We start from the raw sequence: 17,379 nt of genomic DNA on the forward strand, positions 1-17,379 counted from the left end.
GTGACTTGTGTAAACAGAGAGTGTAGCTTACAGATGCAGGCACGCTTGGTGCCAAATACAACTTGGGGCCAGCGCTAATGCCAGGGTCAGAGCTTCCTCGTGTGGCCCTGAGACAGGAGTGGAGTGGACTGGGCTCCGGCCACTTCCTGCCCCGTCAGGAGGAGCAGGCACGCGGGGGCCACCTTTGTGATGCTCCCCTCCTGGCCCGAGATGAGGCCTTGAGGTGCCCTCTTGGCCAAGGGGGACTTCTGAGTCTTGTGCGTCTGTTTGTGGCAGGGCGAAGAGAGGGCGGTAGCTTGCTTGCTTTCTTCTTTCTTTCTCTCTGTCTCCTCTCCTCCTTCCCTCCTCTCCTTTCCCCACAAATGCTGCTTTCCTAGTAGAAGTTATGCCAGGTGAAGGTGTGCAAACACATTCTTTACCAGCCCATTTTCTACCTTGCCTCCGTTGGTGTGTCGTTGCTTCTCTCCCAGATGTTTCCATCCTGTACTCTGCCTGGCTCTAGCCAACCAGGACCCGCCCTCCCCGGACACCTTGCTGTCAGCCCGGGCACCTGGGCAGGCGGGAGGTGGGGAGAGGCAGTCGGAGTGGAGAAGAGGGATCCCTGGTGGCTCTGGTTTTGGCTTGGAGTTGTTACATGGTTAGTGGAGTTTTATTTCTTAAACATTTACGAGAAAGGCACCCTGGAGTGAAATATCTCCCTCCAGGGACTTTTTAGGCATGTGTTTTCAGCAGCCTGCTTGGTGAATTGGGAGCTCTTAGAAGCTTTTCCGGGGACGACCCCGAGGTTCCTGTGTTGCGGTAGCTGGTGCGGACGCTGCCATCTCTCGGGGCTGGCAAGGGAGGGAGGGCAGTGTGAGCCGCTGCCACCTCCAACCCTGAGCGAGGCCCAGGGCGTGGCAGGCCTTGGAGTTTCCTGTAGTAGGTCAGACTGGTTCTCTGTTGAAACAGTGACCTTGTTACGTGGCAGCTCCATGGTTACCCTGCAGCTGCCAGCGCTCTGAATAAGGATGCAAATATCCAATGTCAGTGACCCTTTCTTTCCCTTTCCAGGTGTTTAGGACAGACCTGATCACCGCCATGAAGTTGCATGACTCCTACCAGCTGAACCCGGATGAGTACTATGTGCTGGCGGATCCCTGGAGACAGGAGTGGGAGAAAGGGGTGCAGGTGCCGGTGAGCCCTGGGACCATCCCTCAGCCGGTGGCCAGGTAGACGTGCCCCAGGGGTGGGGTGCCGCCTCTCCCCTGACGGTTGCCTTCTGCCCTGAGAGCTGGGTGCCTGAGAGCAGCAGCAGTGTTGGGTTAGCAGTGAGGCTTCTGGGGAAAGAGAAATGCGGTGGAAACACACCTCAGGTCCGAAGGTAGTGCTTTTAAGGGCCATGGGCCTCCAGACTTAGCAGTGCAGCCACCTTGGGAAGGCGCCTCTCTCTTAGAGAGGAAGGTAAATTCCACAGCTTCCTGGGAAGTGGCTGGCTGCGGGAGGGACATTTGGACGTTTGCACAGCTGCTTCCCCTCTCCCGCTGGCGAGCCGCCGTGCTGGAGAGAGGTGTCCGTCTGTTGGGTCCTGCCGGGCCCCTCCGCCTCTGGGGGAGGGTGGTCAGGGTCCGGTGGACGGGGAGCTTGGCGGGGGGGAGGGTGTTGATGCGTGCTCCTCGGACGCACTCTGTCCAGTTGCTCTTGGGCTTTCTCTGGATTTACCTCAAACCGCTTTTCTCCTTAAGGGTCTCGAGGGTCGGCTCTTCGCCGACGGGCTTCAGCGTGAAGCTGGGCCGGTTTGCTTGTTTCCTCTCCGGCCGGCTCCACCGGCCTTGAGGCCCCTCGCGGGGCGAGGGAGCTGAGCGCCCTCTGTGCTCGGCTGGCCAGCCGCCTGTGCCGCCGCTGCCTTGTCAGTCACCTGCCTGCTTTGCGAAATGACCTCTTTCGCCATTGCCGAGTGTGGACTGAATTTACCCCTTGGCCCTCACCCACATCCTGTCCCTCAGGCACCGGCGGTGGTCGAGTCTGGTTATTGTGTTTGGGATCTCTGTGACAAATGTCCCCATAAAGATGCAGGCTGAAGTGACCGCTCCGATGCCTCCACAGGTCAGACTGCAGCCTGTGGGGTGGATGGCGTGTTTCACTGGGCTCTGCAGGGGAAACACGGTCTGGTTGCCTCAGGGCTGCATCTGGGGCACAGCACCGACGAGCTGTGCAGCACTGGCGATCCCAGTCCAGGGGTTATGAGCCCGGCACAAGACGAGTAAACGCTAACACAGCTCGTGGGAGTGTCAGCTGAAACCCTGCCCTTAGTTGAGTAGGAGGAACAACTCCCTTAAACGTGCCTGTCTCCGTGTCCTGTAGATGAAGCCACCCTGGTAATCGTAGGGTGACGGGAACACCTTGACAGCCTCTCGGGACCGCTGGGGGTTACCGCGAGCCGCCGGCACACTGAGCCGTGCGGGTGGAGGGCCGTGTGGCCAGGTGGCGCCTCCGAGGCCCCTCACTCCCCGTCGGCAGTGATTCGCCCTCTTCCTGCGCGGACGCTCTTTTGCAGGGGACGGCACTGCTCCAGGCGTCCCCCGGGGGGGCGGGGGCGAGGGGACCTGCGCTTCTGCCCTGGGTCCCCCAGCTGTGCCGGGAGCGTCCCGCCCGTGGCTGGGACTCTCTGGTCCTCAGACCGCTTAGTGATGGACAAGGCCTGAGTTCTAGAACCAGAGGTGACGGTTTCTCCCCTTGGCTTCCCGGCCTTCTGCTGTGCATGCCCTGCCCGTGTGGCTGCTCTTGCTGCCTCCGTGTCCCAGAGAAGCCAGGGCCTGGTGGCCTCCAGCAGGGGCGGGCAGGCCTGGTGAGTGGGAAGTGATGTAATCTTTAACCCTTGGCGCTGCTGTCGCGGCTGGTGGCTGGGCACGGCAGCGTCCTGGGAGGCCACGTGGGAGCGGCTGATTTTGAAGACTTCTGCAGCGTTTTCACTTGCATCTATTTCTATCTTAGGGGTTTTAACGACTCCTACTTTGTTTTATCAGCGGTGGCGTTAGGGTTTTAACTCTCTGAACCTGGCAGTGACCTAGGGTTTGGAGGTTGGAGGTGGAAGCTCGCTTGGGGCCTTCTGGCAGACTTCCTTTCTTGTGGCGGGAGGGGTAACCTGGCTGCCTTGTTTTCTTGTTAACCAGGGTCGTGTCTGAAGAGAAGTCCCTCATGTTCATCAGGCCCAAGAAATACATCGTCTCGTCGGGCTCCGAGCCTCCAGAGCTGGGCTACGTTGACATCCGGACGCTGGCCGACAGCGTGTGTCGTTACGATCTCAACGACATGGACGCTGCGTGGCTGGAACTGACCAACGAGGAGTTCAAGGAGATGGGTGAGAGGCGGGGGCTCTGCTGCTTGGTGCGGATGATGAGCCAGCGAGCGCGTGAGGCCTGCGGTTGAGGGGAGAGGCTCCTCACCGCTGGCGACGCCAGCCCCGTCGCGGCCTCGGTCCGGTCTCAGGATCACGGGCTCTTTGTTGGAGACGCGCGTGTCCAGCTGCGGCAGGTGTGCCGAGAGGGACTCAGTCTGTGTGCGTCTCGTGGACAGAGGGGTGGGATCGAGGAGGGGTGTCTTCCACGGGCAGGAAAGCGGGGCTCCCAGTTCCTGCCCTGACCTACACCCCACAACCCCGCCGGTTACCTCAAGGGAACGAGGCCCAGAGGAGTGCAGTGCTTCCCCAGGATCGCACAAGGGGCTGGTCCACGGTTTCCTGCTCCCGTGTTCTGTTTCTTCCCCCTCCGGCGGGGCTATTCGGGTGCTGCCTTCTTCAGCCGTGGCCTGCGGTTTCTCACAGGAAACGCCACTCCAGCCAAGCTCACCGTTTTCCAAACACACCCCTCGTGTTTTCACCTCGGTGATTCCCCTTAAGTCCTTTTCCAAACGTGAGTGCCTTCTCCTCTCACCCGTTGATCTGTCCTGGCTTTCCTTTGGTGAAGCCCTACCTTAGCTGGGTGCCCTGCCCATTGCGATCTTTTCTACAAGTCAACCGTTCTTGTGTATGTACAGCTCAGAGTACCTCGTTTGCTTGCATCTCCTTGTGTCACGACCAGGGTGACACTTGGATCTCGGCTTACACACCACTTCTGATTGCTAAGGGTTGCCTGAAGTGTGGTGATGGCAAGTCAGCGAGACCAAGTCCGGGCTTCCTGTGAGAGACTGTGGAGGTTAATTAGCATTGTGCTGTAGGTCAGGGTCGGGAAGTGGTGGCACAGGCTGTTTGTTTGCAATCTAGCACATGGTAAATATTTACAGAGTGTTTCATGGTGGATTTCAAAGCCCTGAAGGACTAAGACTTTGTTTCTTGTGGATGCCTGAGCCTAGCACAGGGCCTGGCATGTAACAGATGCTGCCATGCGTGCCGCTCCCCAGCCTTTGAATGGGAATGACGGTGTGGACTGAGCTGGGAAAGCTGTTACTCCGATACTTTGATAAAGTAGACTTCCTTCCTTGTGGTCCTTGGTTTTAGGTATTAGTGGCCAGGGTGTTAGCAGGCTAGGAGGTGGGAGTCTGTTCAGAAGTTTTCAGTGCTCTCTTGGAACTGAATACTATGTTTTAGCTTCATAGACTATAAAATTCTACTTTGTAAAGACAACTGTAACGCACTGGACTGACTGGGTGTCCTGTGTTAAGGCAGAGGGACAGACGGCCAGGGATCGGGGGCTTCGGTGGTTGGTCTAGGTGGTGAGTGCTGGGCTAACTCATCAGACTGCAAGTCTGACTACTTGGGCAGGATAAGCGATGCAGTTGTATAGCACGTATTGAACGCATGCTTAAAGACGTTTGTCTTAGCTTTTATTGGTCTTTTTAATGGTAAAAATTAATTACAGGGCATAGGACTGTATTTTCAAAGCCAGTGGTGTTTTCAGAACTGGTAGGAGGAATTGAGATGAAACCTCCTGGCCACGCAGAAACGATCTCCTCATGAAATAAGGTTTGAGAGGATAGGTGGCTTTTCTGACTATGTGTTTAGGGCTTATCACAGTGTCAGCGCTGATGTGTTCTCCAAGTTTGCAAGAACTTGAAGGGTTAATTAAATTTATGATAATGGATATAAGTTGTTTTTGGCCCTAATGACACTTCTGTTGTTTCTTGCCAGTTACATGTGTTTGGATATTTTTTACAAGCTGTTTTTGCTTTCTGCGTGAGTATTTTCATTGTAGGAAGTTTGGAATACGTCCACAAATGGAAGAAAATAAAAGTGTTATCCCCACCACTAGCTATAACCATACCATGATAACTGCTTGAAGTTTGTTTTTGGCCATTCTTGCATAAGAATGCATTTTCTTTGATTCACCAGGAGCTGTCTGTCTCCTTTGCTTGAGACGTCCCTTGTGTTTCCGTCTTTCATGTGTCTGACTAACTATGCCTCTCAACTTAGTAAATTCAGAGGGTGAGGAGGGATGAACCAGGTAAAAAACATTTGAATGTTCACAGTGAAGTCTGTTCTCAGACCACCATTTTAAGTAGCAAGAATGGAATGGTTTTTTGGAAAAAAAAATACCAAACCATAACAGGTAGTCGTGGTTTTGAAGTCACTTACGTGCTAGTTGTTATATATAATATTGTAATGAAATGACAGTCTAACAATATATGTATTTAATATCCTGGAACCCTTTTGGGAATGATCTTTTTACAGCAAGCACTCCATCTTCAGTGCCTGACCGTAAGGAACAAACTGTTGGGTGGAAGTCTCTTTCTGCCTTTGAATTTAAAGACCCTTCCTTGGAAGGGTCTGAGGGACATCCAATAGAAAATATTTGGGGGCACTCAGGATAGATTTGTTTATAATATTATTTATTCATTGTGCATTTTTATTAGCATAAATAGTGTTATATTTATTAATATGGGTTTATTAAAATGGTTTTGTGGCATTTTCCCTCCAGGAATGCCTGAGTTAGATGAATACACCATGGAAAGGGTCCTGGAGGAATTTGAACAGCGATGCTACGATAATATGAATCACGCTATAGAGACTGAAGAAGGCCTGGGGATTGAATACGACGAAGACGTGGTCTGTGACGTCTGCCAGTCGCCTGACGGTGAGGACGGCAATGAGATGGTGTTCTGTGACAAATGCAACATCTGTGTGCACCAGGTATGTGGGCAGCGGGGCCCGGAAGGAGGCCCCCTGGGGTGGTTCCTCCAGACGGGGTCCAAGAGTTAAAGACGTGTGCCCATCTTTCTGTTCCTGACGGGTTCTTAGTGTTTGAAGTATTCCTTGTTACTTTTACAACCAGGAGAATAGGATCCTCGGTGGACCTCCTTCTTTCTTCGCAGAGTGTCTTTATTCCCATCCACAGAAGTCAGGTTTACTTAGACTGTATGAGCCCCTCTGCCCTGCTCTGACACCTGGCTTTAGCTACTGAGAACTCGGGCGGTCAGGGGGCGGGGGGTGGGGGGCGGCTCTTGAAAAGGCCGTTAGTTTGCCGTGTTAGTTGCCGTTGCACAAGCTGGATGTGCAGAAGTTTATTGTCTTGCTGTCTGGAAACTAGAAGTCTGAAATCAGGGTGTCGGCAGGGCCGTGCCCCCTCTGAACCTGGAAGGGGAACCCTTCCTCGCTTCTCCTGGTGCTTGGCCGGCGGTTGCTGGCGTTCCTCGGCTTGCAGCTGCACAACGCTGGTCTCTGGCTTTGCCATCACTTTGTGTCCTCCCCATGCATCTGTGTCTTCACATGTCGCCATCTTCTTGTAAGGACACCAGTCACGTTGGATGAAGGGCCCACCCTACTCCAGGGTGACCTCATCTTAACTGACTACACCTACTGTGACCCTATGTCCAAATAAGGTCACGTTCTGAGGTACTGGGGTTAGGACTTACTTTAACATATACTTTTTGGACAGTATTCAACACATAACATTTGCTAACATGTTAGTATATAAACTGAGCCCTTGAACAAGCGGAAAGGGTCCCCTTTTCTTGAAAGTTATTTCCTGTCCTCCATGATGTCAAGAGGATTTGGCGGTTGCTTCAGTAAAGTTGGGTACTGGGTAATTTAAAAAGCTTGGGAGAATCTTAGTCTTGACGCTTACCTCTTTCATTTATTTTTTAATGCAATAATGAAGTAATTTGTATTTCTGTGGGGACATGTGTTCACATACACTCATTAGTTAATAGGCTCTCCAGAGGTACTTTCTTTGAATTCACCTGTTGGTGCTGAGATTTAAAACAAACTTAAAGGCTTGTGTGGGACAGTGGCTTGGGTGACCTCTTGGGAAGAAGAATCAAGTTTGCTTTGTGAAGTTCCTGACTGTTGTTTTCTTTATAATGTGTCTGCTTCCTGGGTTTCCCTTCTGCCTGAGGACTTTATCAGCAGAGACCTTGTCCCATCTCATCCTGATGGGGAGACCACAAGTCTCTTGCTTAGGAAGTCATGTTACAGCCCATCCTGTAGCTCTGGATTTTCACATTTTCTAGGCGCTTTCCTTGGGATAATGGAGAATTCTTATAGAGATTTTGTTGTTTCCAGATCATGAGCATTGTGACTGCCATTGTTGCTTTTATGTTGTTGGTGCCATTTACTTGGATGACGTTTCAGTTTTTTTCCTGCCATTTTACTTTCCCCCCCACGAGACAAATCTTGTTTGACAAAAAGGGTTCTGCTTGAAAACTGCCCAAACCCTCTGCTTCTAAATGAGTTACTGAAGTCGGGGTGGGCTGTTCAGCGTCCCACTGCGGATTAGTGGCAGAGCTGGAACTGGAACTCGGGGAGCTCTGGATGACACCCCCCACACACACCCCGCCCCGTGCCTGGTCTGCTGTTCTTTCAGCCATACCACATTGCCTATTAGCATTTCCTGTGGTTCCTTTTTCTTTTGAGATGTTCTTCATGACTTGTCTTTCAGGCATCCTTTATTTAATCTTCTATTTTACTTAGACCTGCTTTTCCAGTAAAAAAACAAAAAATCACCTCTTCAAATGAGACTTTGTCTAGAGTGCCTGATACAGACCTTTCTGATATTTGAAACCTTAATAGTGTCAGTTAGCTCTATTAAAAAAAATTTTTTTTTTTCAGTAAGTCTGTGTTGACAGTGGCTCATTCATGGCACCGACACAGCGCTCCTAAGCTCTAATCTTAGTGTCACTTAACTTCCCTGAACTATCATCCTGTGGTTTCCTTTTTGCGTCCTGGATATTCAGATTGCATAGCGGCTGTGTTTTTCCTGTCTGGAGAATTGGAACTATGTTACTCTGTCTCTCCACTTCCTGACTTGTAGTTCATTTGAGGATAAAGTTCTGAACAGTTTGGTGTTTTTAAAAGGCTCTGAATGTGCTCCTGGTACCATCATGGTTTTGTTTCTTCACTTCTTTAACGTTTGCCTTTTCTTTCTTTGAACCATTTTAATGACTTTAAGTTGCCTTGATTCCTGCAGGTTTTGCTGTCTTGTGTAATTTACCATCTTATGCAAGGCAGGCTTTGTTTTAAATATCCGCCAAAGAGACCAAATTCTCTTTGTCTAGAATGTCTCATTTCTCTGCGCCTCTTGTGCTCACTTGTGTGCGGGAGGCGGGCGGGGTGTGGGCGCCTGGTTAGTAGAGAGCTTGCTTAGCCCAGGGAGCGAGGCTCCTCCTTAGTTCCTTCTCGTTTTCACTGGTGTCTCGCATAATAGCTTTGGGAGGCTCTCAACTGCTTTGTGTTTTTTCCCTCACTTTATAGCCCACCTACATCAGTAAATCAGAGAGGGATGCCTTCCGCCATCTAGCCCTGGAGAGGGTTTTGAGGATTTACTGCCCAGTATTTAGAAACTTGGTATAGATGGGTATCTTGTAGCAACACAGCAGATCTTTTACAAACCTTTCTGTCCTCAGGACCACCCTCTGGTAGGTAAGTACGTTGTACCTTGTACCTGCCTCCTGACTGCTGCTGTGAGGCGGCCCGGCACTCTTCCTGAAAGGAGTGCCTCTATTTGGGGGGATGCTTCTGTTAAAATCTTTCTAGGCGTTTTAAAATTCGTAGATACACAGGGTAAAAATAACTCTTTTTCTCTCTCTCTTTTCCTTGGGGATGTGCTGTGGCTCTGCAGGCCTGTTACGGAATTCTCAAGGTCCCAGAGGGCAGTTGGCTGTGCCGGACGTGTGCCCTGGGGGTTCAGCCCAAGTGTTTGTTGTGTCCCAAGAAAGGCGGAGCCATGAAGCCCACCCGCAGTGGGACCAAGTGGGTCCACGTGAGCTGTGCGCTGTGGATCCCCGAGGTGGGTGCCCTCCTTGGTGGTTCGCCTTGGGAGCCCGAGGCTGTTCATCCCCGCAGGGAGCCAGTCATCACTGGGCCACATTGTAGCTGATGAGCAAAAAGACACCTTTGAATTTTGCTACCCTTTTTTCCACCTTAAATGGAATCTCGAGCATGCTGTCATGTGGTCAGTGGCGTGTAAATTTGTGGAAATGTTAACTGGAGGCAGCAGTGAGTTGGACTCTGGGTGGAGGTGTTCAGACTTCCCTTCTGGTGCCGCTGCAGCTGACCCTCTTGGTGCTGTCACGCTCCCAGAAGCGGACCCGCGGCGTTGGCGCTGCGGCCTGGGTGTGGCTCTGTCCTTGCCCTGGGATGGGCCGTAAACTCCTGGGCCTGGTGGGCCATGCATACAGCACCGTCATGGTTAAAGAACCACTGCTCTAGGTCACATTTTTGTGATTTTTTTATTAAAATTCTTACTTAGCCTCAACCTTTTTAATTTCAGGTCTGGTCTAATTTATTTCAAGTCCCAGACCTTGACTAATTTAATTTGCTTGGCTCACTCTGAGACTATCATTTGTGATTCAGATTTCAGCATTTTTTGGCATATGATTTTGGTGCATTTTCCTCCTGAGGAAAAGTATCTGGGAGTGATTTGGATTGAGGCTTCATGACTTGGGTCTTGGTAGCATGGGATCTCACGGTTTGGTATTAACAGGGGTGCAGTTCAGTGATCCAGGCTGAATACGGAGAGGGAGGGGACCTTATTTATCTTGGTAGTTTTCCGCTTTGTATGTAGTGATAGTTTCTGACTGAAGAGAATGGTTTTCTTTCGTGAGAGAGAGATTAAAAGTGGTCAATATTTCCTTCTACTCCATCGTTCACAACTGATTGCAGTATGTTTAAGACGGATTCCCAGGCTTGACCACTTCTTAGTGGACCAGAGGTGTAGTAGATTCCCTTGTCTTTGCTGTCACTCGGGTGAGCAGTGAGCGTTGGGGTGTCTGAGTGTTTTTACAAACAGGACGTTTGTGTCAGATGACCCCCCGAGGAGGGCGTGGGGTTGGCTCAGAGCTGGCCCCTGTGCTGTCCTGATGCTTTAAGGTGGGGTTTTACCTGCGTTCGGGGGGTGAGTGCCCCTTGGCACCCTCTGGTAGGAGGGCCGTGGGGAAGGAGTGGATCTCTGTGTTGCTGCTGTCTGTGTTCAGCCCCTGTCTGACGACCTCTGCCACCCTGTCTTGTTACTTCTTGGGCCTCTAGGTGAGCATTGGCAGCCCCGAGAAGATGGAGCCCATCACGAAGGTGTCTCACATCCCCAGCAGTCGGTGGGCGCTGGTGTGCAGCCTCTGCAATGAGAAGTTTGGGGCCTCCATACAGGTAATCAGCTTAGTCAGGATGGCGTTTCTACCCTTCCTTTTGTTCCGGGGAGCGGGACGGGGGAGGGCTCTGTGAACTAACCGTCACGGGGTTTGGAGATGGGACCAGAATCCAGGAAGCAGGACGAGGTTCTCACAGCCCTTCTGAGGTCGCCGAGGGACGTCTCCAGCCCAGTACACACACCTTTATCGGTGGATATGGATAGCGTCCAGTGTGACCGGAACCGCAGCTGTAACCATCACAGGGCAACTCACAAGTCCGCCTGAGCCGCAGGGCGGTTCCAGTTTGTATCTGGTTCCTCCCTCCCTGCCCCAAGCCTGGCATCGCAGCTCTTTCCACAGGCCGACAGCTCTGGGGAAGAACTGGAGTCTCGGCACTGGAGGGTCAGTCGCCCTCTCGCCCGCCGAGCGGCGGCCCTGCCTCTGTGGCTGCCCCCGACGCCGCTGCTTTCAGAGGTGCGCACCGTTGGAAGTCAGCTTGGCACGCCAGCCCTTTTGCATTTGGTAAAACGGGGACTCCTTGGAGCACCGACCGGGTGCGTGGAGGGACACCCATGAGGTGCTGCACCAGGGGTTCTGCCCAGTCTGAATATCTGATTTTTCACGGTACCGTGTGGGGGAGGGTGGGGCTGGGGGAGGGGCGCTCGTACGTCAAGAAGTCGGCCTGCGTTTTCTGTGTCCACGTACAGGCAGGTGTAGACAGCCATGGTGAGGCAGATAACAGAATCACGGAGAGACCGTCGACGGCGCGCTGTTTCTTGGTGTTGTCTAAAGCGCCGCCCGAGAAGTTCCTCTCCGGGCCTCACGTTTTTGGCGCATAGACGGTCGTGACCTCGGAGGCCTGAGGTGCCGTCCCGCCGCGGCCTCCAGGTGCCGTCTGTGGCCGCCGTCGGCCCTCTGCCTCTGGGCGGCTGCCAGCGCAGGGACGCCGGCTCCCGCTCGGTCCCCGCGTCACAGTCCGTGGGGCAGAGGTGCCGGTTTGGGGCGGCTGCTCTCTTGATGCAGGACACGCGGCGGCTCGGCACACGCACACACAGATTCCACAGGCTCGGTCAAACTGCCAGTCGTGGGTTTTAAAGAAATGACCTCATTTGGCAAACTCAGTTTGTATTTTGGCTGATAAATATTCCTCTCTGTAAGGTATCCGCTGACTGGTGTTTCTTTTTAAAAGTTTTCATTTTACACGCCAAGCTGTTGTGCTTTTCTTCGTTATCGCTTCCACTGGTGTTCAAGAATCCAGAATGTAACAGAATATTCAGAGGGTGAGGCATGAGGCAGCTGGTGGGGTTTGGCTGCGGACCTTGAAAACAGTGCAGAGTTTTGTATGTGAATGGAATCTGCTTAAAATTAAAACATGACAAAGCCTCGGGCCTGAGAGTTGTGTTAGGAGGGAGTGGAGGAGAAATGTTTTCAAAGCCACACAATAAAAAAAGACACAGGGCTGGGTGTGTGTATGTGTGTGCAGACGGCCCGCGTGAACGCTTGCGGGCAGCAAGCTGGGGCAAACCAGGGAGAGTGGAAATCGTTTTCTTCCAAGTTACCCGATGTTCTTCTGAGGATAGAAATTACGCCCTTTACCGAGTAGGTCCTTCACTGATGTTTCCAGGAGGCAGTCGATTGGGATCTCTGTGTCTCTTTTGAAGAGAGACGATAAAATGGCTTTTTTTGTTGCCGTTGACCTCTTTTTCCCAGAACATGAATTTGAAGGAGGAGAGGCCAAGGAAGTTTTCGATGATTTTTCATATCTTCACAGAATAGACTGATTTTATTAAAGAATTCCTGTCTGAAATGCCTGCAGCTGGAAAGGCTCTGGCTTACGTTTCTGTAACATCTGTTTGCTGAGTCAACCTGAGTAGGAAAACCCAGAGGAAGGCCATTTGGCGTCTTTACAAAGCCCCTTATAAATGTTCTGCCGTGGCGAGTTCCTCCTCTTTTCAGATCGGGGCGCTGAGTTAAAGTGTCGTTTAAGCCAAACACTGGTAGTGTCTGCGTCGTCTGTTCCCACTTTACTTCCCACTTGGCTGCCCGCTAGGAGGGAGGAGCACGTTGTCTTGTACTGATAGTGACCAGGGGTGTGTGTGTGTGTGTGTGTGTGTGTGTGTGTGTGTGTGTGTGTGTGTGTGTGTCTGTGTGTCTGTGTGTCTGTGTGTGTGTCTGTGTGCGTCTGTGCTCTGTGTGTGTGTGTGTGTGTGTGTGTGTGTCTGTTTTAGGGGGGTGCTGAAAGGATGAAGAGGCCGATGCGGCCCACAGCCGCCCCTCGGTCAGCTTCGAGTCCGGCGGGAGAGAAAGACGGGCCGGGCTCGCGGAGGTAGTCCTCAGACTCCGAGCTGCCGCCGGTGGACCCTCTGGATCTGGTTCCCTCGGGGTTTACGATGAAAAACAGCACCTGTGTGTGTGTGTGTGTGCTGTGTGTGTGTGTCTGTGCTGCCACTAAAGCTGATTTCACACGTTTCTTGGAATTGAGGTTATTATTATAGATAAAATTACAGATTTATGTTCATGCGCTTTAAGTGTTTTCAGCAGGGGAATTGATTTTCTGTGAAGGGAGCTAGATTTTCTGTACTTCTGGGTAAAAGCGACTTTTTAATAATGGAAGAAATCCTGACTGGCGATGAGTCACCTCTTAAAGGCTGACATGGTTAGGGGAAGAAGCCCCAGCCCGCGCCTCTGCGATTGGTGGTGGTGCTGTGCAGGGCTCTACTGAATGAGCTTCCTTAACTGAGCTTTTCAGCTGGCCTGGGGCCACTCCGTTCTGCTCCTGTCTGCAGCCCTGGCTGCCCGGGACCCCTTGGCCTCACACAGTACAGTGTTGATTTTTAAGGGACTGGCTTCAGTCACCACAAGGAACCTCCTTCCAGGAATTCGCCTGGCGAGATCAGATGGGGAGAAATCTCTTTTCTCCTGCTAGGCCTCTGGCTTGCCGTCTGGATCAGAGGCACTACGGAGTTCCCCGGGTGGGGCGGTGAGAGGGAGGGGGGAGGTGTTTGCTAAGGACGGGGCAGAGCTGGGTGAGGCCTGGCCTCTAGGTTGACCTCCCTTCGACCCACAGGCAGCAGGCCCCTCACGGCTGCACTGCCAGGCGAAGCACACACAGACCTCAGAGCTTGTCCCCCACTGGCCTGGAAGCCTCTGCGTCTGGCAGAGCTTCCTTGGGTGTGGAGACCAGTCCCATCCTTCCTGTCCTGGGTTGTCCTGGTCTCCTCTTCCTTTCCAGTCTTTGGGAGTTTTTAATTCACCCTCCTCGGTCTTGAGCAGCCCTCACTGCTGGAGGAGGAGTGTGCCATTTATTTTCCCACTGGTGTTGGGACGCGTCCTGGCCGTGGGTTAGAAAGGAGGATCCACGTTCCTTTAAAAACTCTGGCTAGTGGTCATTCTTCCCGAGGAGATTCTCACCACTCAGGCTTTTTATATAAACATTTAAAAAAGCCCAGACCTATAATAAAAGACAAATAAATGCCTCAGAATATACTCTGCATATTGAGCACACGTTCTTTTGAGTGTAATCGGAGTGCCAGGGCCCCCTTTGTCTACACGTGCCATCTGTATGACCGTGTCTGCTTTAAGAGGCGATTTTGGATGCAGTTGCTTTTCTAGGAGAGTTATGGTTCGGTTTATGAAAAAGAGTTCCCTTAAATCCCAAGCTGTAGCTTATTTAAGACACGACTGGATCTGTCAGGGTTATTAATCCACGCGGAGCTTCTCTGTCCCGGCACGCGCTCCGAGCGCAGCTCTTCCCGGGCGTGTGTAGGGAGGTGGGCGGTGCCTGGCACCCAGGGCCTCGGTCCCGTCACTGCCTAACCTCTTTCCTCTTGCTGTCTGCGTCTTCTTGCCAGTGCTCTGTGAAGAACTGCCGCACAGCCTTCCACGTGACCTGTGCTTTCGACCGGGGCCTGGAGATGAAGACCATCTTGGCTGAGAACGACGAAGTCAAGTTCAAGTCCTATTGCCCGAAGCACAGCTCGCATCGCAAGCCGGAGGAGAGCCTCGGCGAGGGGGCCGCTCAGGAGAGTGGAGCCCCTGAGCGCGCCCCCCGGGACCCGCTGGAGCCCTTTGGCAGCCTTGCGCAGAGTCAAGAGGAGGCCCACCGGGTGAGTGTCCGGAAGCAAAAGCTGCAGCAGCTGGAGGATGAGTTCTACACCTTCGTCAACCTGCTGGATGTTGCCAGGGCCCTGCGGCTGCCCGAGGAGGTAGTGGATTTCCTGTACCAGTACTGGAAGTTGAAGAGGAAGGTCAACTTCAACAAGCCCCTGATCACCCCAAAGAAAGACGAAGAGGACAATCTCGCGAAGCGGGAGCAGGATGTCTTGTTTAGGAGGCTGCAGCTGTTCACTCACCTGCGGCAGGACCTGGAGAGGGTAATGATTGACACCGACACCTTGTAGTGACTTAGAGAAGAAGATTGCAAAGAGGCGACCGCTTGCCCAGAGCAAGGAGTGGTAGCCAGTTCATTTACTCTCAGACCCTTGTACATACTTCAGCATGAGGTTGTGTTGGTTAAATCTATTTATGGGCTGGTAAGCTCACTGTACACACACACAAGACGGCCACAGAGTGGGGAGCTTCTCTGATTTAATTTTAAACACTTTCTCTCGTTAGTTCCTACTGTTCTCCTGGAAGATCACATGGGGTGTGTCTTTCCCTCCCCCTCCCCCTCCCCCCTTCATTCTAGGGCTAGAGGGAACTGAGCCCCAGGAAAATGGCCAAGGGGTGGGCTCAGAATTGTTTACAAACTGAGTTAGAAAACCAGAGCGGATTTAATTAACGGTGAGGGGGTGGGGCGGGCAGAGGTAGGGCAGTCGCTCGTTGAACCTGGGGAAACACTTTCTAGGTGCTGGTCGTGGGCTCATTAAGGAGAGGGAAGCACTGCCTCTCTGACCCAGCTCTCTGCCTCCTGTCTAACTGGCGGGGGCCTTCCCGGTACGGTCCCTGAGCAGAGCAGGCTGCGGGTGCTGACGCGTGTGCATGAACTTCCGTGCACATGCACATCTCTTCCCAGGGTCCTCCGGCAGTGAGGTGCTAAGTCGTCGCTCAGGCTGTGTACACGTTGTGCGTGCGTGTGTGTCTGTGTCCGTGCGTGTCTGTGTGCTGTGTCTAGAGTGGGCGTGGGGCGGGACTCCTGGTGCACAGGGGCCTCCGATCTGACCCGGGGAGCCCCCGGTCCCGCGCAGCGCGCTACGAACGCCCTCACCGCTGGATTGGCCCGTGTGGTGGCTCGCGGCTGCCTGGAGCCTCGGCTGGTGGCACTTTTCCTGCAGCTGTTGTCTGCTTTGCGTCTCCCCCGCTCTCCAGTACCTCTGGAGTCCCAGTCTGGACCTCCCTTCCCGCTACAGGAATAGTTCTAGGAGCGGGCTGTCTTTTCCCCAGGGCCTCCTGCTCCCTGCAGGTAGCTTCTGACCGAAGCTTGCTAGTCGGGGATGTGTCTTAGAGCACTTTCTCGCGTCAGCGCCCCTGACCGCCCCGACTGCCGACGGTGATTAAAGTCAATAGTGCACAGATGGAACTTAGGCTTCGGGCCCAAAGCAGCCCGTGCTGAAAGGCACCGAGGTGGCCCGAAACGGTTAACGCGTCTCCCCCAAGCGCCTGACTTATTAATGGGGGCGGTGGTTCACCTGCCTGGGAGAGAATCTGACTCGGAGGTGATTTGCAGCGAGAGTGTAGGCAAAGAATAGGGGACACGGGAGAAGTACGGAACCAAAAGACCGAGCTCTCACAGAGACCTCTGCACTGCCCTGGTAGAGAAGGCGTAGCAGTGAGAGTGTCTGTATAAGTGTTCCTTCGAAGAGACCCTTTTAGTACCTGACAGTGCGGGCTGCTTGCGACGCCCCTTCCAGGCACCAGGTTAAGATTCCGGATTCAGGCGGAGGCCAGGAGGGAAGAGGGTGTGTGAGGCTCTTGTGCTCCCGTGCCGCCGCCGCCGCCCCCCCGCCCCCCGCGGTGGTGAGTGTAAAGAAGACCTCGCCTCTCAACCACATGTATGTGTGGCCTTTTTGTTAGAGATGAGAAAGGGATTCAGAAGGGAGAACCTCGAATCCCGGCGAGAAGCCTATCCCAGCCTGACGACTGCTGTGCTTGGCGCGCGTTGAGCTTGGGGGTCAGCTAGTCCTCAGGAGGGAGGAGGAAAAGTCTAATGTTTGGACTGTGTTTGTCTCGCAATCACCACAAAATAAAAGTGTAGAAAATGCTTGTGGTGTACTAACTCTTTTCTGTACTTAAGTTACTCAGATTAACACGCACTTACGATTAAATTCTAAACATTTTTTTTTGGAGTCATCACTGTTGCGTTTTAAGTAGAATGATGCCAATGATGTATGAGAAACAGGGAATAAATCAGGATTTTTGTGTGTGTGGTATTACTTATATTTACTTTATTAAAGAGTCTAAGAGATTTGAGGGCATTTAGCGTCAGTTTAAAACGGGCTTATTAAAATGAAAAATGTGTTTTCCAGAACGTTCCACGAGGCCTGCGATGGTGGAGGCTTTAAAAAGTGGAAAATCTTGGCCGCCATGCCCCAGAGTGCACGGTTATTTGTAACTGTAAACAAGAAGTGTATTAGGCCAAAGACTCATCAGGGCAGGGGTGACAATAAGAATAAATCTAAGTCTGTTTTTCAGGTAACTGAAAGTCCTGCCCAGTTCACACAACAGCATTTCGTAGCAGGTTAATGTGTGGGCCTGTGATCAGGGCATGTGGTCACTTCAGAACTGACAAGTGAGTAGCCTTCATTAGAGAGGCAGACAACTCTTGAGTGATAACGGTAGTTGCTCTTTCCCGCAGATATACACCGTGGGGCATTTTGCACACCCGGGTTCCAGTTCTGGATCAGAAAGTTA

The 17,379-nt window shown here is 52.5% G+C and overlaps 1 protein-coding gene across 18 annotated transcripts in view; it reads left to right on the forward strand.

The window, feature by feature from the left end:
- The window catches only part of JADE1 (jade family PHD finger 1), a 57,426-nt gene that overhangs the window by 29,534 nt on the left and 10,513 nt on the right, over positions 1–17,379 (forward strand). For 13 of the 18 annotated variants that reach the window (XM_024119341.2, XM_055086220.1, XM_007120956.4 and 10 more), the window contains 6 exons: positions 1,051–1,208; positions 3,150–3,337; positions 5,889–6,100; positions 9,027–9,194; positions 10,433–10,549; positions 14,382–14,903. In XM_024119341.2, coding sequence (XP_023975109.1) covers positions 1,051–1,208; positions 3,150–3,337; positions 5,889–6,100; positions 9,027–9,194; positions 10,433–10,549; positions 14,382–14,903 — 1,365 coding nt within the window. Of the gene's footprint in view, positions 1–111; positions 638–1,050; positions 1,209–3,149; positions 3,338–5,888; positions 6,101–9,026; positions 9,195–10,432; positions 10,550–14,381; positions 14,904–17,379 lie in introns of those variants that run through there. The other 5 variants (XM_028492301.2, XM_028492300.2, XM_028492298.2 and 2 more) reach the window with 4 other exon arrangements.

The sequence above is a fragment of the Physeter macrocephalus genome, chromosome 7 (genome assembly GCF_002837175.3).
Source record: "Physeter macrocephalus isolate SW-GA chromosome 7, ASM283717v5, whole genome shotgun sequence".
Taxonomy (NCBI): Eukaryota; Metazoa; Chordata; class Mammalia; order Artiodactyla; family Physeteridae; genus Physeter; species Physeter macrocephalus.